We start from the raw sequence: 22884 nt of genomic DNA on the forward strand, positions 1-22884 counted from the left end.
AATTTGACTGTTTCAGTTGTATGGACCCATAACAGACACTGTCCTTTAAAGAAAAAAATATCTGCATTATAATATGATTAGGAAATGTGCAACAGATATGAGAGAGACATTTTGTTTCAGAGGAAAGAAGACAAACATGCACATATAATGACTAAGAAGGAACAGAAAAAAAGGGACAAACATCACTTTCTATATGAGCAGAACATTTTTTAGCAGGTAAAGAAAAGTAAACTCCATGGGTGTGGGTTTGTATTTAACAGAGACAGCTGTGGTGCAGGTGGTGAAGTGTGTGTGTTTGTGTGCGTGTGTGTGTGTGTGTGTGTGTGTGTGTGTGCGTGTGTGTGTGTGGAGGGTCTTAGCTGCTCCTGATGAGTTTTACTTACTCACTCCCTTCTCTCCCTCCGGGCTGCAGGGAGGCCAGCTGAGGGGAATGAGAGCCACACTGTTTATGGAAAGAGTTAAAGCAGAGGAGGGAGAGCATTAGCTACATCGGCTGCCTGTTTTACATACCAGATTTTCTGTTATGCTTCAAACAAAGCAAGGATGTGCATGTTTATATTTTCATTCATATCTTTTTTTTAAACTTGCTGTTGATATTGCCACGAAAAGAAAACTGAATCCTGTATTTATTCAAATATATGTAATGTATTAAAACCAAAGCTATGCTAGTCACTATGAACTTCCCAAAAAAATTGGGTTATTATAAAGGTCCAAGTGAACTTTGTTGACTGTAATGGGACAAAAAAATAACAATAATATAATGTAAACCTGATTTTTACCAGTTTGATATCATATTTAGCTAAAATCCTATCAGTAGTTTTTTTGTATGAACTGGAGGAAAGCAACTGATGTCTGGTCTAAGTTAGAATAAAGACATCTGCAGTAGTTCTGAGGAGATAAAAGCATGAATGGCTTTTTTCAGGATCACACTTAAACATGATTTAATCTCTACACAGCTGTACTACCCTGATGCTTGTTCGTCAAAGGATCAAAAAGTCAGATCAACCATATCTGAGGTGAAATGCAGTTGTGTATGATCGGCATAACATGGGAATGTATGCCATGTTTTTGAAATATGTGGCACAGATGCAGCATGTCAACTGAAAATTAAGAAGGACCTAGGATTGGTCCTTGGGGTACACAACAGCTCCCAACCTAAACAGTTACAAAGAAGGAGCAAAACAACCGAGAGCCCAATTCATGATGTCTGAGTGGAGGAGAATCAGTGGGTTTATGCATGTAGATGTTTGAGGTATTGGTACTTCACTTAAAGGCCGAGTGTGCCAGATTTAGGGGGATATATGGGCAGAAATTAAATATTATAAAGTGAGTATGTTTTCTTTAGTGAATAATGACCTAAAAATAAGAACCATAATATTTTCATTGCCTTAAAATGAGCCGTTTATATCTACATAGCGAATGGGGCCTCATCCATGCAGTTTGGACTTTACTCATTGCTTTTATCAGTTTAAATCAACTGGTTTGTGTATTTATTTGTTTTGGACTGAAAGAGAAGAAAACTCTGTTTAATAATTGGGCTCCCAATAAAAACCTCCTGAACAAAAAACTCTGAGGGAATCCTAACCTGAGGTTACAGCTTAGTGCAATATGTAATCATCCCCACTAGATGCCACTAAATCCCCCTAAAGCTTAGGCTACACACTGTTCCTTTAAGGATTACCTCGTTATGCTACTTTGTATTTCTTCTCTATTACATTTCAGAGTGGAAACATTTGCTCTTTACTCAACTACATTTATTTTACTACTGAAATTCCGTTGAGCTTCATAAATATAAAATAACATGAAATTATAACACTCTGAAAGAGGCAAATCTGCAAAATCAGAAGTTTTATTTTGATATGTTAGGACATTTAGAAATAACACATTTGTAGTTTTACTTTGGTGTAATCTGAAATGCAAGGCTTTAATTGTAATACAATATTTTAACTTTGTGACACTGCTATTTTTGCTTATTTACAATATTTGTATACTCCAATCCACCAATGGCACAGTGTAAACAGATTTTTCCTGCCCCAAATACCAAAACGTTTCGGCTTATAATATATTAGTTCTCCTATAGCTTTTTAGGCTAGTAATAAAATAATCACACCCTGCGTTTTAGATACTTGCCAATATAGCCAGTATTGTTGTTGTAATGGATAAATTAGATGCGTGCGGTAGAGGAAGGAGCGCCTTTACGCACAGGGCGGAGCTGGTAGCCATAAAAGTTAAGGTGACAATGCAGCTTTTGAACACATTTATGTCGGACTTTTTAGACACGCTTACCCCCAAAATCACGTTTGGCAGCCCTGCTCTGTGATTTTTTTACTTGTGTAACGTGATCGCAGTCTCGACCCCTCCTTGTTTTTCTGGTTAAAGAGCGCAGCAGTAGTATCAGCACCACCCACCCCGCTGCCTCTCCAACACTCCCCCTGTTCACTCTGTACACACAGAGAGAGAGAGGCAACAACATTACGAGGCGCTGCGTAAAGACAAACACCGTCTCACTGGAATGAGCTGTTACACGGGAATCCCCTCCAAATCCCCCTCATCTGGTTGAAACAGCGAGAAGGAAGAGCCCATAGAATCAGATCTGCGGACTTACAAAAACTTAAGTTCAAACAGGATCCTGAAGAACACTCCCATCTCATACCGTGCATAACTGTGCATCACCAAGCTGGGAATACGTTGACAATAGCGTGAAAAAGCCAACAGCGGGAAAGCGCGAAGGGAGGAGGCAACAGAAAATAAGAGGGTGATCAGGGGGCGAGGAGGAGAGGATGGAGGCCCTTTTTCCTGTGCTGAAGCGTCACCCCGGCCCCTCATTGCTGGTGTTCTCCCTGATTTTCAGACTGACCCACCGGTTGCTCCAAAGGCTGCCTGTGCCTAAAGTGGTAAAACAGGATGACTTTCGCTCCTGGAAGTGGAGGAACCTCTCTGTGTCAATGGTGCACTCTCTGCTGACTGGGACATGGGCCTTGACCTGGTAAGTTTCCATCCAAAACATCTGTCTGTTCACCCATCTATCCACCCATCCACACTGGGGACACCATTGTCTATTCACAGTCCACATGATGTGAGTGTGTGTGTGTGTGTGTGTGTGTGTGTGTGTGTCCAGCAGTGACAGTCTGTGGCAGCCAGGAGAAGAAGGGCATGTTCAGACAGGGTGAGGGCCGGGGGAGAGAATGGCATTTTTAAGTGGGGAGGGAAATACCACTGTAAAGTATGAGCCACATAATAATGCTATGAGCTTGCACTGATTAAATTGAATTTCTCTTGTGAAGAACTAAATCTTTTTAGGCTCACATGTTGGCTGCACCTGTAGACACATCAACTGGAAAAACCTGCTGGCTCAATGATTCCTGTGCATCATGAGAAACTATTTTTTGGGGTGGGAACAGGGTTTGTGACTCAGCTTTTAACATTGCTCAGTAAAATCTGACAAGTGGATCATCCTTAAAAATGAACTCGGAAACCGATTGCCTTGAAAAAGTAAAGGAAATATAACTATAAATCTTTCCGTTAAGTTTACTTTGAATTTAACTGTATTTACTAAATATTGTGAAGTTGTTGCAAAATGAAAAGCCTTGTTCTTTTTAAGTGTTAGCAACTTCAGTAAACCGAGTTAATCTAACTTAGCCTGATCATCATGTAGAGGATTTTGCCAATGATGAAGTTAGGAGTTCTGCAAGTTCTGTTTTCTTAACATGTTTATGGGAATATTACCAGTTTGTAACCAGCAGAATACATACATATATATATATATAGAGAGAGAGAACAGTAAACTTGGTTTCCTGAATTTGCTAAAATTTAGAAATATTGATTTAATTAAACTTTTTATGTTTAAGTTGCAACAAGTTCACAAAATCAAGGACATACTAAATTTTCCAAAGAAATTGGGTTCCTAGATTTTTGAAAGTAAAATCAACTTGTCAGGCTTTACAATTTGAGAAGTAGGATGTCAGATTTCACACCGCTATCTGCAATCTCGCTTATTTGTCAATACATTTGTGTGAATTAACAGTAAAAAAAAAAAAAAAGTGAAACAGTACACTAATTTACATGTCACACTATATGACTGACTAGAGGTTATTTATTAACCCTTTGAAACCTATGCAAATTAGTTTTATTTTAAAAACTTGGGGAGAAGATTAGCAACCAATTTTTTTTTACCTGAAAATAAGCCAAAAAAAGAAAGTGCAGATTTTTTAAAGTATTTTATTATTTTGTGTATGTAACATAATTTTATATATATCGTTATTAGAATTATAAAGATACTTTTTAGACATTTTTCTCAATTTTTTTGGGATAATTTTCTAATAATCCCCTCTTCTTAAAAATAATTTTTAGTTAATATCTTGTCACCTTTTAATAATTTCATGCAATTGCACATTTCTTTGTGTTTCAAAGGGTCAAACAAGTTGTGAAAGGTGTGTGAACGAAGCAAAAGACAACTGATGTTGATTCAGTTTTCAAAAGGTTAACAATTATTCTGTCATGGTGTGTTTATACAGGGAGTGGACATAGAGAGACCTTTGCTTTTTGAGGTGTGCCCCCTTTACCAACAGCAGTAAGAAGTGTCAAAGAATAATGTAACACCAGAGAAAAATAGTTGCACAATTGTGTAAATAATAGATATATAGATACAGATAGAAGCTAGATTGTAAAAAAATATTTAAAATTAAATTGAAACAATAATATTTCTCATACTATTTAAAGCAGGGGATATCTATTGTTCAGGGAGGTTAAAAAAGCCCTAATATCTGATATTAATGTCTCTGCTTAGTCAGGCTTTTCTCCAGGAGTGAGCCAATGTATGTCTGAGTGAGGTGATCCATCTATCCATAACATGTGCCTCTCTACAGTGCGCTGGTTTGGCCAGAGACGTTGAGCAACCTTCACTCTTACCACACCCCTCTGTCCTACCTGCTTGTCTGCATCTCAACAGGTCAGTAAATGCAAAAGGAAAAGAATGACTCATCAGGATGACAGTTTAAACAGCTGCAAAGTTAGGCTGTGGTATCTAGAGGAAGTTGTAGTATTAAAATAGTGTTTTGAGATCTTTTCTATAGAAATTTTAAGTCAATAGAGAACTTTCCTTGGTTGTTGTGTTTTACCCTTTGAGACCTGAACAAATTGGCTTCATTGATTTAAAAAACATGGGAAGAAGGCATTAAGCAAATAATCCAAAAATTTCATTCGTAAAATAAATAAATATATAGACCTGTGACAAGTGCTTAAAAAATAAGACTAATTTTGTGAAATAATTTTAAATTTGTCATTATAAATATCTTTTTAAAAATTATTTTCGGAGACTAATATTTTTTTTTTGCAATTGATGGAACGTTTCTTAAGTTGCTCATAGCCTTTTCTTCCATGTTTTTGAAAGAAATCACACCAATTTGCTTAGGGTACAAATGTTTAAATATGTTAAAGTTGTCTGAAAGCAACACAAGAAAAGTGATGTTGCTCGAGGTTTGAAATAGTAAATGCAGAGCTGCAACAAAGGATTATTGTCATTATGCATTAATCTACTGAGGATTTTGTTGATTAAACTGTAAACTGATGTGCCTGTAAGACGTCAGGAAATTATCCAGGGGTGTCCTCCCCATGGAAATTTTGAGCATCAAACTTAAGGTGGGCTATATGCCTGTAAAATAATATAAGCGTATGGGGTATTTTTGCGATAACTCTTCTTGATGATATGATAGATTACTGAAAAACAGCCACCAACAACAATCAACAATCAGCAACATAGAATTGCAACAAAATAGCTGTTAAGTTTTAAATGTCAACAGTTTGCCTTTACATTTTCAGTGAGGAGCCGGTAGCAGTTTTGCTTTTAGCTGTGCTTCTCGTTGTTGTGTGTAACGGTATGATATCATTATGTCAACAAATAGGACTTTTACAGTTATCATGATATGAATGATCTTATCAAATGAAAAAATATACCTGTGTTATGATGAACAATATGATGTGCCACACCCCTACATCAAACCCTTAATTTCTGCATTCTGCATTTTTTTGTGGCAATGCATACCATTTTTTGTTTATGCTTATATATATAATATATTTCAGTTTATGGTGAAAATGTCTTTGATTTCATCAAAATAAAAGTCCCCCTGCATGTCCCCTGTGTTTACAGCATTTTCTCTGCCATCTTTTAGATTGAGGATTAAATACATCTTTGGGGTATGGAACCGCTGCCTTTTCAATTGCTTCTTTTCAGAGAAACAACAGAAACGGTCCGCCCCCTCTCACCTGATTCTCAGAACAGACAAACGGGCGTCTCCTCTAAATCACCACGGACACCAAACATAATCCACAGATGACTCGGTGGTCTGGTTGAGCTGCACTGTGTGTGGTTAAGTCTTACATGTTACCATGAAGACACAAATCTGTGGAGATCTGCCCTGACAACCACGAACAGCTCTGAGCTCCACTGAGGCCACAGCAGATACTGGAGGTCATATTCTTAAACACAGGGGCGGGTTGTGTCTCATTAGAAACAGCACGTCAGTCATACAGAGGCACAGAAGCACTGCCTGCACAGCGTAATAACTGTGGTTATGCTGTGAAATGTTTAGTTGGTATCTTCTAAAAACACGGATGAAGAGAGACATTTGACACTGCTGTCAGATCAGTTCAGTTTAATGCCTCCTGATTAATGACAAGTAACACTGGGATTCTTGTATTGTAATGCCAGATATATTTAACATAACCTTATAAGAAGCTGATCTTCCGGTATATGCTTTAAACCTTTGATACCTGAGCAAATTGGCATGATGTCTTTCAAAAACATGGGAAGAGGGTGACAAGCAACTAAACAAGAAGTTTCCCAAAAAATTGCAAAGAATTAGGTGAAAAGTTACAAGAAAATTACCTGAAAATAAGCACACAAAAAAGTAATGTAAAAACTAAACTTAAAAAAAGAAAACAACCTCAAGAGAGCACCAATAATTTTTCCTGTAACATGATTTAAAATATCTAATTAAGAGAATTATGAATATAGTTTTCTGGACATTTTTTAAGCTAATTTTCCAATATTTCTTCATAACTCTTTTACTAATTTCTTGTAGTTTGTGGGACATTTCTTGCCATGTTGCTCATTATGTATTTTTTTCATGTTTTTGAAAGAAATCAAACCAATTTGCTCAGGTTTTAAAGGTTTAAATGCTAGTGAAAGGCATCTGAGTGCAGCACAAGAAAACTGATGTTTTCTTTATCACCATGCCAAAGGGGTAATAAGTGTCAGTTTTCTGCAGTAGTAAAATGAACACTTTGTTTGAAAAGTCTCAAGGTACTAAACTAATACTCGGTAACAAAAAGTAAATGTTTGCAAACTGCTGTTTTTTGAACAAAACAGGTTCTGCATGTTGGGGGCATGTTTAACATCCTCGTATAAAAGAGAGTTTTACTGCTGCTGGAAACATATTCCCCTGGGAGGAGAGCTGGCAGCAAATATGGAGACAGTCCTTTGGTTGGTGGCTGTGGCAGCTTGAATTTGGGCAGTGCAAACCCCCCCAGAGACGGATGTCACAGCGAGCTGGTGGCCTGTGACAGTGCCAGGTCTAACCTGTGTAACAGCAGCAACAGAAAGTTTGCTGATCTGGTGGGGGGGAAGGGCTGTTCAGTCCTTTGGAGCTGGAGTTTGTGCTGGCTTTGACTGAATTTGCGTTGATGTAGCCACTGACTGGGAGTCATCCTCCAGAACTGCTGCCTGCTCTCTTCCCGAAACGGTGGTCTGTAGCAGTGGGGAGAGAGGTGGAGGACATCTTTACCCCTTTTCCACCAAGTTAGCTGTGGTTCATGAACTGGTTCCATTATGGACTCTAGGAACCTCGGTACTATCTAGTGAACCATTGTAATCAAGGATATGTCCAAAACACAACGGTAAAGTAAAGTAAAGTAAAGTAAAGTAAAGTAAAGTAAAGTAAAGTAAAGTAAAGTAAAGTAAAGTAAACAACAGGAGCATAATGGCAGATCACATTGATGACCTGCAAACTTTTTCTCTGTCATAACAGATGTTTTGTTTAATCCTAAAATGAGCATAAACCAACTATGCATGATAAGAAGACATAGAAGACTATTATGTGCAAGACTATTTTATTTTTTTAGTTCCAGCTGGGAACCAACTTTTGGGTTCAAAACAACTTTTTTTTTGGTCAGAATGCTCTGAATAGTTCAAGAGTTACTGCAGGAACCAGAACGTAACTGGTTCCATGTTAGTTAAAAAAGCATACATGTGATTCATGGCTTTACAGCCAAACATGATCACAAAACCACAGCTGTGAGCCTTATGCTCCTGTTGCTAAACTATTAGCAACATCTTCTCCACATTACTTAAGTGCTATGCATATATTGGCATGTTTAATGTCTTCTATTGTCAGACTCTTGAAGACTCTTTTGGATAAGTTCGCTTTACTTTTTTTTTAGTTGCTCTGCCTTTGAGGCAGTTGTTGCCCATGCTTGAACAGCAACTTTCTCTGCAGGATACTCTTACAATAAACCAGGCTTTCACCTGAGGGACGTGCACGCATATCATATCTACATTTGCGGAAAGGCCAATAGGAACGCCCTCTCTCCAGCCAGGAGAGCCAGGAGGAGGTGCAGAAGTGTAATGTTCTCTCAGTCCACTTGAATTTCAATATGCTCAAAGTTTAATATGGGATTTTTGCCCAGTGACAGCAAAATTGAACTGCGTACCCCAGCTTTAAAGCTGAATTTCCTAACTGTTTTTGATGAATTTCTTATTACATCAATTTTTAAGGTGAAATGAGATTAAACACTAACTGTGGTTGGAAACCTGCCTGAACTGGTAGACAACACCAGCTCTATCTAACCTTATCACCTCAGCCATGCATTTACATTTACTTTATCTGCTTGGCTGGTGACATTGCCAATTCATGTGGTGAAACAACTGTACTTAACAAACCCTCCTACAGCTTTGTCATTTCTGCTTTCTTGTTCAAGCTGTTTGAAGAGACACAAAGATGTTTAAGATATTTTGGCAAGCAAAAGACAATCACACAAAGCTTTTCACAAGTATTAACAAAAACTGTTACACACCCAAAGACGCCCAGTCTACATGGGCACTACTTACAGAACATACAAAGGTAAGAAGAAGAAAACTAAAGGAAATAAAACACATATGACTGTAACCTAGGGGGAACCACACACGTCAGATATCAACCTACCAAATTAAACATACAACACTGCAATATGCTGAATAGATTTTAACAAAAACGGAGCTACAGTAAATTAAACGTGTAACTGTACACTTATCTACGTACGTTTATGTATTGTGCCAAATAGGCTGGGATGTCCGCAAATGTTTTTAGGAAAAACTCAACTCAAAGATCAAATAAACAGTAAAATATGAAATGCATATGCAAAAACCTCATCTACTTCCTGTGTCTTCCCTTTCAGGGTACTTTGTGCAGGATGCAGCTGATATTATCCTGACAGGACATGCAATAGGAGCGTGGGAATTCTTACTCCATCATACAATAGTAAGATGACGTGTGTGAAAGACTGTAGAAGACTGTTTTTGCAGCCTGAGCTGAGCTGAATGCAGCATGTTGTCACAGAGCAGAAGATTACTGAAACTCAGCAGATTAGTTAATGGCATCTTAACTGCATGGAGAGTGTTTTTTTTGTTCAGTCTTTATCTTGAATTATTTTATTTACTATAATTTATACCATTCTTTGTAAACAATTTGGCATCACTATAGCAACATATTGTCAGGCATGTTTCGTTTACTGTCCTGTCATTCTGTCAAACTCTTTGTTTTTCCCATGATTTCCATGTCAACTCAGCAAAAGGCTGAAAACATAAATTCCAACAGAATCAAAGACACCAATCAGTGACAACATTAAAACCATCAACAGGTGTAATGAAAAGCATTGATTATCTTGATGCAATTCAATGATCTGCTGGGAAACCTTTGAAACCTTTGCGTTTAAGTAGATGGCACTTGAAGCAGACCACCCACTGAAACACTGTTGCAATTCCCAATTCAATCGAGCATCTTCGGGACAAACCAATACCCTGCATAGCAACCCACAAGACCGCCATTGCATTGGTGCCAGACCCCACAGGACACACCCCTAGAGGTCCTGTGTCCATGCCTTGACAGGTCAGAGCCAAGTCTGATTCAAGGGGGCCCCACCATGAATCAAACTTGGCTCTTGAGTACCAGCATGTCCAGTGCATGCTCAATCGGATTGGGATCTAGGGAATTTGGAGGCCAGATCAATGCCTTGAGCTCTCTGTCTCATTCCCTGGGCCATTCCTGAGCGTTTTTTTTTTTTTTGTGTGTGTGTGGCATGGTGGCAGTGCTAATATTCTGAAGGATGTACTTGGTCTTTAATAATGTTTGGTTTGGTGGGTGGTATGCGTCACATGGAAACCACATAAATGCTAGTGCCAGACATTTTCTAGCAGAACATTGCATTGTAACGAGATGATCAATGTTTTTTTCCTCACCCATCAGTTTCAATGTTATGGCCGATCGGTATATATTTTATTGTTTAACAATTTGTTCCATTGAAGCTATGTTTGAGTTAAGTTAAATGCTTAAATGCTTGAATCATGAAGACTTATGAGGCATTTTATATGATTTTTTCCTCCAAAATTCAGCCTGAAACATATGGTATCTTTGAAAACTTTTGCTTCTTCACTAAAAACATAAAGTTAACTTCTTTGGGTTTGGACTTTTTTTTTTTAAAAGTACGGCATTAGAAGCTTGAGTTTTTAGTAACAGTGGGGTTTAAGGTGTTTTTTGAGGAGTATTGCTTACAGAATGTCTTACAGGGAAAAAGGACAAAGGAAAGGATAAAAGCAACACAAATAAAGACAATGAACAAAACAAACACCAGAGATTAGCTGTCAGTTGTAAAAACACCTCTACCTGTCTCTGTCTCCCCCTCAGGTGATCTCGTGTTTCCTGTATACCCTCTATACTGAGTTGTATGTCTCCGGTGCTGTTATCGCTCTCTTTGTGGAGGTCAACAGCGTCACCCTCCACCTGAGATTGTTGCTTAAGTTGGCAAATGCTCAGTCCTCCACTATGTACTACATCAACAAATTCGCCAACATCTTCACCTACATCACGTTTCGTCTGAGCACCCAGTTCTACCTCACCTGGTACATCATTCACAACTACTCCTGGCTGGACCACGGTTTATTCTTCCTCATCCCTATAATAGTGATGAATATCATGATGCTGATTTATTTCTACCGCCTTGTACGCTCTGACTTCTTCCACCAGAGTAAGAAATCTGTGGGACAGAATGGAACGCATTACAACAACTCTAAGAAGTTTCTCTCTGATTGACTGGGGGAGGTTTACAGAACTGTGTCATGTTTATATTCAGGGCAGGAGTTTACACATTTTTGTCAAACTGACACCATTCCTTATGATGGATGTTTTTTTTTTGTTGTGTCATTGCAAAAGAAAAAAAAAAGCCCAGAACAACTTTTGGTGGAAAAAGATGCAGCCTTTTTCTGCAATGTTTGGAAGTCAGAAAGGTGGCTTTTCACAGGGTAAATACACAGTGCAGCACCACTATAACTGAAGCCAATATTCTGAGTTAAAAACTCTTTTAACATCTCTCAAACCCATGACTTGTTACTGCTTTTACTTTTTATATAAAATAGATTTTCAGTATCACGTATTGTGTAAAGGAATAGCTGAATGTTTTGGGAAATAGGCTATGCTTAAATGTTTCTTGGCAGGAGTTAGATAAGAAAGTTCATACCAGTAAGGTTGTACCCAACTCAGAATGTCAGTCGAATCACAAATGGCTGTTCAGTATAAATATTCTACTACTCTTTTTTTTTTGTCTATATACAGTTTGAGAGATTGAAACAGAGTTCAGCAGGAAGTTCAGGGTGACAATGAGATTCACCTAATATAGTGAACAAGCCAATTTTGCCCTCTGAGCTGATGCGGGCTAACGACGCTAACAAGCGATCGATATTTTGCAACATTTTGAGACAATAAAAGATGTCAAACAAAAGTCAACAACTGTCATATTAAGGTGCTGTGAGTTGTAAATTCACTACTTCTAAGCAGAAAATAACGTTATTGCGGATAACCCTGGGTCTGTGTCTGCAGCTGCATATACCAGAGAACAGCGAAAAGTTAGGCGCTTACTCTGCAGCTAAATCTGGCTGATAAAGCTTACAAAAAAAGTACTGTTTGACATGAGGGAATATCAGTCGACTGAGGGTGCTACTGTCAGCAACCCGTAAACATAGCTTAGCATAAAGACTGGAAACAGAAGGAAACAACTAGCCTAGCTCTGCAATTAAGAAAAAAAAATCCATTTAACACTAATTATGTACAGACCACACAACCAAGATATAACATATTTATTTGTGAGCCTCAGAGGTGCTGACAGATATGGGGATGTTTTTTTGTCTTTGGAAAGCTCCCAGCTAGCTTTTTTTCCCCTTTTCCAGTAAGTTTCCTGTAATAATGTACCATATAATGGAGACAGTGTTGTGGATGATTGTCTGTGAGACCATTAAATACATCACAACATGTGGACGCAGAATTGTTTTTACTGTTTATTACCAATTTTAAATGTCTTTGTCATGTCCTATGGTCATGTCTAGCTTGAACTACACTACAATGCCCCCACGATTTCCTGTGGCACTACTCGGTTTCACCCCTAACCGTAACCTTTAGAAAACATGCACAAATACAGACGGCATAAACGCAAAGTACGGATAGAAGGCTTCATTCGTGTTCATATACCTATCTAAAGGGGAGCATAAATGAGTCTTAATTTCCAAAAGTGTCAAACTATTCCTTTAGTCCATCAGAAAAATTTAGCAGCAACAGACTCACTCTCTTTCTCTGTCTCTATGACGCCATTTGTGACTGATGAGATACTGGGCTATGACTAAACTGGTACAGGACCAATTTAATTGTAACACAGGACAATTTATGGTCCTCTTACAGTTCTTTTTTTTTTATATCTGTTGGCATTTGTTAGAGGTTGGGCTGAAGCTGGATCTTCCTGCCGTTTAATAGTCTGATAATTAAGCTCATGAAGAGGTGGACACTGTGAGAAACCCTTCATGATGAGCAGGTAGCAGCACAATCAGTACTGATTGATTTTCACCTGTAGTTAGACGTGATGTGGAGCAATAGAAGAGTATCCCCATGGTGTGTTAGGTTTGTGAAATAGTTCTTTTGCCCAATAGATGCTTTTTTTTTAGATAAGATAGATAGACAGATGTTGTCTTCTTTCCGCTCTTTCCTCAAACACAGACACGCCAGCTCTACCAACTGAGCTACTGGGCGCCCCGTCTGCTTTATGTTTTATGTGCTGACAGAGTCATTAAAAAATCTAATGATCAGTACATTTCATTTTTATTTCTTTGCTGCATTGCCTTTACCACAGTGCCTTTTTAAAATGAATAAAGCACAGACAGAGATACTGTACAGAAAAGTATAGATAAAGTGCAGACTGGTATGTATGCTTTTGAGTGGATTTTTTAGATAAACTTGCAGTAAACTAATTTGACTGTGGCCACGATGTATCTTGTAATAACTGTTTCTTTTTTTTTTTTAGAAATCCATTATTTTTGGACATTTGAGTGATACTGAAAATTAAAAAAGATGTTTTCAAAATAAAAGAAGTAGTGATGTATATTTTTGCAATTTACTGATGGGAGAAGATTTGATGTTTTACATTAATGCAGTCACACCTGAGATGTCTGGTAAAGCTACAATCAGATATTGTTATACCATTCAGTAAAGTACCAATACAACAACGAATAAATACTCCATTAAGTTAAGGTCCTGCATTCAAAATCCCACTTGAGTGAAACTGTCATTTAGCATGAATGGGGTCAGCATATTTTCACATCTAACTGGGTGAATTCATATTTATTTAAACCAAACAAGAGTTGTTGATTGTTGGGACAGTTGAAAGAAGGACAAAGATGGTTTTGTGAGTTTCATTTTGTGTCTTTCAAGTTTGGATGAAGTGCATTTTATAATGATAAAATCCTGTTTTTGTTTTTTTTTTTTTCTGTAGGGATCCTTTCCATAATGTTTTGACACTTTGACACATAATAACAGTCTGAGCCTGCTAGTGGAAAAAAACTTGCACTTTAAGTGGACTTTAATTAAAGGTGCACAATTGCCTGGTAATGTTATATCACAGGCTGTTCCGCTGCTGTCGACTGTATCTTTCCATAGTGGACTGGTGTCTTTCCATTAGTCAATTAAACACAAAAACATCAGAAAATAGGTTCCAGATAACTCTTTTAATGATAGTTATTATTAAAATTATTGATGATATTTAGTTTAGTAATTAGAAAGTACTAATTTTACGTTTTTAATGAAAGTTTTATACTCTTTACATATTTTCTTAATTTTACTGAAATATTTATATTTCATTATTTTAGGGTATGCCTGCCATTCATTTTGTCCATAACACAGAGCCACATTAGTCAGAAGAAGTTTAGAGCGCCCTCTGTTGTCCAAAAATCTAACTGACGGACAGGAAACAAAAAAAGTTACAGTATCTTCTCTTTTCAGACAAACACGTATGAAAACATAATTGCCACCGACTATAAACTCTAAGAAAGCATGTAGAAACTCCGTAGAATTTATTTTCAGATGGTTTTATCCATATTTTCCAAAGCATGACCTGATTCTCGAAGCATTACTTATGCCTTTAGTCTTTTGCTTTCAAAAAACGAGCAAAAAAGGAGGTAAAAAAATGTGTACAAGAATAAATTGCTATGCATGGATACATATAAAGAATCATGGTAAAAGGAGACGGTAAGATGTGCTCAATTTGATTCGCTTTGTTAGATCGACACCCCCCAATTTCCGATTATTCCTCATTTCGTCCAGCAGGGGACCGAGCGGAGAAAATCTGGGAGGAAAGAGAAAAGAAATCCAGGGATCTGAGTCAGCAGCTGCGGCGGCCACAGTCTGCGTCTCCCCTCAACTTCCGTGGATCGATTTCAGCTCCTATCAGTATAAAATCAGCTATTCAGTGCTTATCAATGAACATGAATGAGTCTACATTAGGCCTACAATAAAAAGCATCAACGGAAGTTAAAAAACAACAACACATCGGATCACTGAGGAGTCTGTGTCGCTGAGGTAACTTCTTTAGCTGCTCAAACACGCTGTTTTTTCTGTTTTCAGTTTAAAGTTGAATGTGGTCACGTGTAACTTTTATCCTTCTTAACGTGGTCAATTTTATGGAGATAATAAGAAACTGGTGTTTGGATGTGAAATGGAGTTTTAAAGTGGCCTGGTTTCAAATTTATGTTGGATCAAACCAAACTCCTCTTCCTCTGTAACGTTACGAGAAGCTTTGATGAACAAGAGGATTAAAACAGATCTGTTCAGTAAGTGGATCAACTCTGACTACAGTTGTCTGGTCTGACTCTGCATGTGGTCAGAGTGCCACACAATGGAAAACTATGATTTTCTCCCCTTACAGTGTATTGTTTGACTTGGAGCTCTGCCTGGCTCTCTGTATAGACTGTTACTGAGGAGGAAGATATTTTCAGTCTGGGGTACAGTCTATGTTCTGGGTCTGATATACAGATGGCAGAGGAGGAGAAATCCCAAATGTACGGAAACAGAGTCATTTCCTTTTTACTGTTTGGAAATTACATTTTAAATACAAAGTAGTAATACACCCCTCTCTCCTTTTTGGGTGCATTATTTCTACAGTCATAGATATGCCAGTTGCATTCAGTCAAGTTCAGTTGAGATCTTTATTGTCCCACAAGAGGGAAATATTTTGCAGTAAGGCAACAGAAAACCAAAACAAACACAGTGAAATCAGAAAACAATTAACTAATTATTTTTTTTCATTATCAGCTAATGTGTTGGCTGTTTTATTTTTAGTTATTTATTTTTGGTTAATTCTGTCTAAAATGTTGGGATTTTTTTTCAAAACCAACAATCACAAATCCCAAAGATGTTAAATTCAATATCAAAGAGGACTCAGACAACATTCATGTTAGAGCAGTCCAATCAGGTTTTTTTTTAATTAAAAATGTGACAAAAGATCAGTTATTAAAGTATTTTTTGTTTCAATTGCCTTTTTTGTTATTTTGAATGTCTTTGCAACTCTTTGTGGTTGTGTGTCTCTTTGTAGTTCTTTGCATCTGTTTTTAGAATTTGCAGCTTTTTATAATCTTTTGTGTCTTTTTGTGGTCTGTTTTCATCTCTTTAAGGTTTTTTAAAAAGAAATGTTGTGGTCTTTTTGCATATCTTTGTGGTCTTTTGTGTCTCTTTAGTTGCTTGTTGTGTCTTTCTGTGAACTTTTTGATTTTTTTTGTAGTCTTTTTGTCTGTTTTTGCAGGTCTTGCATATCTTTGCAGTCTTTTTTGTCATCTCTTGTGGTCTCTTTTTGCATCTCTTTGCGGTCTTGCATATCTTTGCAGTCTTTTTGCGTCTGTTGTTGTTTTTAGCATCTCTGTGGTCTTTTGTATCTTTTTGTGTCTCTTTGTAGTTATTTTGCATCTCTTTGTGTTCTTTTTGTGTCTTTGTGGTAATTTTGACTCTCTTCTTGCTTGGTACATCTTAATTTAAATAAAATTTTGCAGGTGAAGGCCAGTGGGCCCCGGACAGCTTGGGCCCCTGACTGTTTCCTGTTCTCAAAATATTTTTCTGCTTTTTTTCTGTATATCTAAGTTTATTATTGGTTGACTTTCGACTGTCAGTTGGACAAAAAGTTATTTGATAATCAATTTACAAGTCTATGTAAAATAAAAGATAAAATAATTAATTTAACGTGTTTTAAGTTTTATTTTCATGCAACAGGAGAAATGCATCAGGTCTGGTGACTGGACCTAAAACCCATTCACTGAGGTCTAAATATTATGAAGAAGCTAATTTAAAATGTCAGGTTATTTATGCTGCTGTCTTTCTCTCTCTGTCCAGCTCACCACAAAGCTTCATGTCCGTCCGAGTTTCAGCCATGAGTGTCCTTCCTCCTGTCCGAAGGGACCGTATCATCGCTCAGCTCCCTCAGGTAAAATCATAAACGGTTATTAAAGCCTTTAGTTGTTCACCATCACTCTAAAACAGCCTTACAACTCTGTCTTCTTCTTTTGTAGTATTTCAGAAAAGAGGCAGCTCTGCACACTAAGGAGGATTTCAACAACAAAGTGAGGACGGCCTGTCAGGAGCAGCGTACGGGCACAGTGGGGTGAGAGCAGGAACCAGCAGCCACATGACTCTGGATGTGGTGTTTTTTGGCACTTATTCACTTGTTGCTGTCTTTTTTTTTGTTCCTCTCAGCAGATTTAAAATCTCTAAGGTCATCATTGTTGTGGGTGACCTGGCTGTGGGGAAAACCTGTCTGATTAATAGGTAAGCTCAAACATGTCACTGGTGCTGTTTAAATAACTGAAACACGAAATAAATCAGAGGACAAAGGCATGGAAGCAAGAATCCTCAAGATCGGTTATTTAGAAAGTGCAGCTAAATGTTAAATCTACATTAAAACACACAGTGTAATAGACATTGGCACAAAGTAACTAAGTACACTACTTTTACTTAAGTAAAAGATATGAGTACTTCTTCCATCATTGGCAACAGACAATCATGGGATATACAATATGTGCAAAGCTTTTTCATTCATTTAGATGGAGCAGTTTCATGAGAAAAACAGCCTTTTTTACTCTCAGAACCATTCATCCAATAGTGGTGGCATAAAAAAAATGTTTCCGGTGCTCAAAGCATTAAAATTAAGTTTAAGGCATTTAAAAAGGCAACATATTTTCCAGAAATGGTGCTGTGTTTGTTTGGGTGAATAATCCACAGAGCATGCTTTTTAAAGTTTTCATTGTAACTCTACTTTGTACCAAAGAAAAGTCCCTAAAATTCGTTATATAAGCGGACATTTGGGTAAGCCAACCCTTTAAAAAATTGGTGGTTCCACACTGTATTTTATGGCAGAATCTATTTGCACCTAGGGTACAAATAGCATCATTAGTAAATTTTTTTTCTTGTAAATTTACAAGTCAAATCTCAGAGATTATCCAAGATTGGCTAGTACTAGCCTTAACCACGACCTTGTTGCCCTAATCCTAACTGCCTCCAGCCTTAATGTGTTAATATGACAAGTACTTGACAATGGCAGCACGCAATGGGATCCCAAAAAATGCAGCGTAAGGATTGGTGTAAATAGCCAAATTATTGCGGTGTGACTATTTTTACAATTTTTTTTGTTTGATAAAAAATATCTAAAACCAAATTGTTGAAAATATATACTCTCTTTTTTAGATAAATACAGGATTTTTTTTATGTTTTCAGATTTTGTAAAGATGCTTTTGATAAAAACTACAAGGCAACGATCGGTGTTGACTTTGAGATGGAGCGCTTTGAGGTGTTGGGGGTTCCTTTCAGCCTGCAGCTGTAAGTCTAATATCTTCATTATGATACATCAAACAAAGTAAACGGAGTCTCTCTGGTTGATGCTGATCACATGTCTGTCTCTGTGTTACAGCTGGGACACTGCAGGCCAAGAGAGGTTCAAGTGCATCGCTTCTACGTATTACAGAGGAGCCCAGGGTGAGAGATTTGTGTGTTACAGGGCAGCAGACTAATAAGAAATGTATTAAAGTCTGCCCTCTTTCCATGGACAGAATGTCAGGGTAGAAAAGAAGCTGTGTTCACATCGCTGGAAATTGTGGTTCTTAAACTTGACACATTTTCTTTTCCTCCAGTTGTGATTATTGCATTCGATGTAAATGATGTTGCCTCTTTGGGTCATGTGAGGTGAGTTTACTCAGTATGAGCAGATTGTTTGGACTTTGTGCAGTTTTTCATCTCAGCTGGATGACTTAAACTTGGCTTGCTCTGTCTGCAGGCAGTGGCTGGAAGACTCCCTGAAAGAGAACGACCCCACTGCAGTTCAGCTGTTCCTCGTTGGCACAAAGAAAGACCTGAGCGTATGTTTTTTACTGTTTTAAGTGGGCATGCCTGTGAACGTTTCTGTGTCTTTTACTGGAGTCAAATGTTAAGTGTTTGGACTGATGCCAGCAGCACAAAGCATTTGTGTCCTGGATCAAACCTCAGGAATGTAGTTTGTTTCCCCGTCTCTCACGACACCAGAGCTTTTCTGATAGAGGCTGAAATGACGGACATGCAGGCATTTTAAAACATCACTAGCTGTATTTAGGCAGTGGTGGGAAGAGTTATTTAGGAATTTTTCTTGAACTTTTTGAATTGTGTCTCCTCTTTTCCACTACTGTCATTTTCCCAGAGATAGTTTGAGCACACTGAAATCTGGTATTTTGTTTTTGTCTTTTTGTATTTGCTAATGCTGCGGCTCTCTAAAAAAAAAACCCAAACAAACAACAAATTACATTACTGGATTATTTCTTGAGAGCTTCTCTTGTCCCTGAGTCTTTCCCTCGCAGTGGAATAAAATATTTCAGGACTCCTATTGACTATGAAAAACAGTGAAATGTTATTGATGTATGAGGCTTGAACTGAACATGTATTTGTTCGAAAATATGTCACTATGTCATTGTCAATTTTCAGAAAAGGTCCCTCTTTCTCACAACTTAATAACAAGCATTTGCTGTTTTCTATTTCTATATTTTGTTCATCAGCCAAAACAATCAATTTGAAAGCCTCACCATGGAGTCTACATAGGACATTACAACATTACGTTATAATGTTATAAATTATAAAATGACTATAATGGCCCCATTGTTTTACTTATTCTACCATTTTTCTCACAAAGTAATTGACCAGATAAGCATTAAAATAATCATTAGTCACAGACCTTTTGTGTTTGAGTCCATTATATCTAATGTTGCCTGCTCTGGTTCCTCTCCGACAGTCTCCTGCTCAGTATTCTCAGATCGAACAAGACGCCCTCAAACTGGCACAAGAGATCAGAGCGGAGTATTGGGCCGTGTCATCACTGACAGGTGAGTGTTTTATAATTAAATAAAATGAGTGCCAGTAACCCCACCACTGACCTAGTGACTGTTTGAGAAATATTAGGTGGGGTCAGAAAAGTTGGAGGGTTTTACTTTGTTTTGTTTTGTTTTGTTTTGTTTTTGGAGGGAAAGGGGGTTAATTTTTTTCACTTTGGTATTCTCTTGCTGATCATATTAAATTTCAAAATGTGAGGAGATTTAAGAAGTAAAAGTACCACTTGTTTGTTTTTTCATAGACCATATTACAGGACTCACAGAGCACTTTCAGAGCTCATTTATGCTCGATCATAGATCCAGACATGCAGGGACCCTACAGTCTGTTCAGTTTGTCTATATTTGCAACACGTTATCATGTATATGTGCAATTTGGGCTGTATTAAAACTATTATGAAATCATTATTATTATTACATTTTAATCTTTAAAACAAAAATAGTAGCCCTGAGGGTCAAAACAAAACATGCCGTTTTGCTTGGTGAATTGTGGTTGTGTTTTATGAAATGAAGCATTTTGTGAAATGTTGTGTCTTTTGAAATGTTGTGTTTTCTGAAATATTTCTGTATATTATATTAGGGCCTCTGTAGAAAGGGGATGGCAGTTTTTTTTAGTTTTTCTTTACATTACGGTGAAGGTGAAGCTCAGTGAATATAAATATTATTAGAGAGAGTCAAACCTAACTTTCAGCGCTCCTCCACACTCCAATAACTTGGTTACAGTCCCACACTGATCTATTTTTTCTCCATGCTGTAGGGGAAAACGTCAGAGAGTTTTTCTTTCGTGTTGCATCGTTGGCATTTGAGACCAACGTTCTCGCCGAGTTGGAGAAAAGTGGGTCGAGGCAAATTGGGGGAGTTGTCAGTGAGTATCCACTCTAATCTCTCTTTGATCATAAAAAACTGTCACATTTGTAACATAGTTTTAATACCCAGCTGTTAATTTGTTTCAGGAATTAACAGCAACACAAACAATCTGTACGCAACGTCAAAGAAGAAACAGCCAAACTGCTGCCAGTAAGGACGGGAGTTTAAAATCAAAGGTACAGACTGAAAAAGACTGGAATTATTTCTGTGGTCAGAGCAGGAGGAGGGACGCTGGAGTTTTTACTTCCTGACATGTTTGAGTTCAGTTTTTCCTGGCCTAGAAAGAGTTTTCCTCTGTGGGATGGGGATTCTTGTGGTGTTGCTCAGTTTAACTTGTCTGGAGTTACTGAGTGACACAGCAATTAGGCTACACAAAAAAATGACTGTTCTGCTCCTGCAGAGATGCCAAAGAACGACTGTGGATGTTTAACATGGTGTGTGTGTGTGTGTGTGTGTGTGTGTCAATGCTTAAATATTCAGTCTCGCTGCTGTAGTTTGTAATTTTTAACTGTTAAGTTTTTAATTCACCGTAATACTCTGGTTTACCCTTAAGTCTGTTGCTTTGAATGACTGTTTTATGGTACTTCACCCGTTTTTATAACATTGTAGATCAGAGGTTCCCAACTTTTCTGTAAAAAGTAAAAATGTGCCGTAAATCAAAAGGAAAATGCAAAAATAGAGGCAAGACTAAAAATAAAGTCCCTCTCCAGACATGTTTTTAAGGTCCAGTGTGTAGGATTTAGGGGTATCTATTGGCATAAATAATATAAAATATTCATAACTGCATTTTCAGTAGTGTGTAGTAACCTGAAAACAAAAATTGTACTTGAGTTGCCTTTAATGAGCCGTTAATATCTACATACAGAGCAAGTTCTCTTCCACAGAGTCCAGCATGTTGTTTTTACAGTAGCAAAGAAAAGCCAAATCAAACAGTGGCTCACGGTAGGGCCATTCGTGTTTTTACTTTTTTGCGTCTGCCACTGTAGTTCTCCTACACGCTTGGCCGATAGGAGAAGTTTCAGTTCACACTGGACCGTTAAATTATACTTAAACTAATACTAATATTCTGTTTGATATGGTTTTCCCACATAACAGTTTAAAGGGTCTGGAAAGAGATCTACTTTTTATCTCTCATTGAGAAATTTGCTTTCAGTATGTTTTCCCTTTGCTTTCCGCTTTTTTTTTCTGTGACATTGCTTGCGTTAGATTGACCGTTAATGAGTGGTGTGCACCAAGATGGCTAGTGCTAGCATAAGAAGAAACAGAGAGATTCAGACAAACATGTTTGCGTCTCAGTCAGACCCAGACTCAGTTGAGGAGTCTGTTGGGGACCAAAATGAGCGACGAGCATAGTATCAGAATGGTAAGTGTATAAGCATCATTTATTTATGGTGTTTGTTAGCTTGTAGGCTAACTGGCAGTCGTGCACACCACGTTAGTGTTTGGTTAAACATGTTATAAAATTTGATATGACCCGCTTTTTGCTCATTAGTGTAAGGATGCTTCAGGGTCTGATTCACAAACTGTAAACTCTAGCACGTCTGCTGTCAGGACTTTCACTATGCTAATGCAAAATCTGCTGTCTGTATTGAAAGTCCACTCTGGGCTGGAGGTTTTAAGGTTTCTTTGCTGATGCTGTGTTGAGGTCTGTTCCCCAGTTGGTTTGCGTGTCCTGCATCCGACAGCAATTGGCTTTTATATTAGGGATGTACTAATATACAGCCTTACAACCAATTTTTCGCAGTATTGCACAAATTAAAAAAAAAAATCCTCTGTAGCCCAAAAAGTATTTTCCCCTTAGGTAACAATTGGTAAAAGAGACGTCTCTAAAACTGTTAACAGGACATCTCTAACTGCCAACAAGGTCAGGTGAATCTTTCAATACTGATTTTTTTTTGTTTTTAGCCATGTTGATGTAATATTTGTAAAAGTTTCCTCAAACTGAGAAAATCAATTTTAAAACCTGTGACGTTATCACAATATAAAGTCTATGAGACAAGCGGGAACTTTGAGCGGGGCCAGCGGGAAAAAGAAATTTATTTTGACGATTTTGAGTTGGAGTGATATTT

General features: G+C 37.7%; 2 protein-coding genes across 3 annotated transcripts; both read left to right on the forward strand.

Annotated features, from left to right (window-relative positions):
• The first annotated feature begins 2424 nt into the window (after positions 1-2424).
• Positions 2425-12464, forward strand: tlcd1 (TLC domain containing 1). Its single transcript, XM_042487396.1, has 4 exons — positions 2425-2986; positions 4866-4948; positions 9430-9512; positions 10935-12464. Exons 1-4 carry the CDS (start codon positions 2781-2783, stop codon positions 11337-11339), a joined length of 777 nt encoding a protein of 258 aa, XP_042343330.1. The 5' UTR covers positions 2425-2780; the 3' UTR covers positions 11340-12464.
• Positions 12465-14686: 2222 nt separating this feature from the next.
• Positions 14687-21518, forward strand: rab34a (RAB34, member RAS oncogene family a). 2 transcript variants are annotated; one of them, XM_042486630.1, is made up of 11 exons: positions 14687-15140; positions 16941-17031; positions 17117-17208; positions 17301-17372; positions 18318-18419; positions 18511-18575; positions 18731-18782; positions 18874-18955; positions 19855-19945; positions 20706-20813; positions 20902-21518. In XM_042486630.1, exons 2-11 carry the CDS (start codon positions 16957-16959, stop codon positions 20967-20969), a joined length of 807 nt encoding a protein of 268 aa, XP_042342564.1. In that variant the 5' UTR covers positions 14687-15140; positions 16941-16956; the 3' UTR covers positions 20970-21518. The 2 variants fall into 2 exon arrangements, with proteins under 2 accessions (XP_042342564.1, XP_042342565.1); XM_042486631.1 differs by having other exon boundaries at positions 17304-17372.
• The last annotated feature ends 1366 nt before the right edge of the window (positions 21519-22884 follow it).

This window comes from Plectropomus leopardus, chromosome 5, assembly GCF_008729295.1.
Source record: "Plectropomus leopardus isolate mb chromosome 5, YSFRI_Pleo_2.0, whole genome shotgun sequence".
Classification (NCBI taxonomy): domain Eukaryota; kingdom Metazoa; phylum Chordata; class Actinopteri; order Perciformes; family Serranidae; genus Plectropomus; species Plectropomus leopardus.

Excerpts from the sequence above, each read along its gene's own strand:
- tlcd1 (XM_042487396.1), top strand. The coding sequence starts at position 2,781 with ATGGAGGCCCTTTTTCCTGTGCTGAAGCGTCACCCCGGCCCCTCATTG. Across the intron at positions 2,987-4,865 it reads GGGACATGGGCCTTGACCTG|TGCGCTGGTTTGGCCAGAGA; the intron begins GTAAGTTTCCAT and ends GCCTCTCTACAG. Across the intron at positions 4,949-9,429 it reads GCTTGTCTGCATCTCAACAG|GGTACTTTGTGCAGGATGCA; the intron begins GTCAGTAAATGC and ends CTTCCCTTTCAG.
- rab34a (XM_042486630.1), top strand. The coding sequence starts at position 16,957 with ATGTCCGTCCGAGTTTCAGCCATGAGTGTCCTTCCTCCTGTCCGAAGG. Across the intron at positions 17,032-17,116 it reads TCATCGCTCAGCTCCCTCAG|TATTTCAGAAAAGAGGCAGC; the intron begins GTAAAATCATAA and ends CTTCTTTTGTAG. Across the intron at positions 18,783-18,873 it reads GCCTCTTTGGGTCATGTGAG|GCAGTGGCTGGAAGACTCCC; the intron begins GTGAGTTTACTC and ends CTCTGTCTGCAG.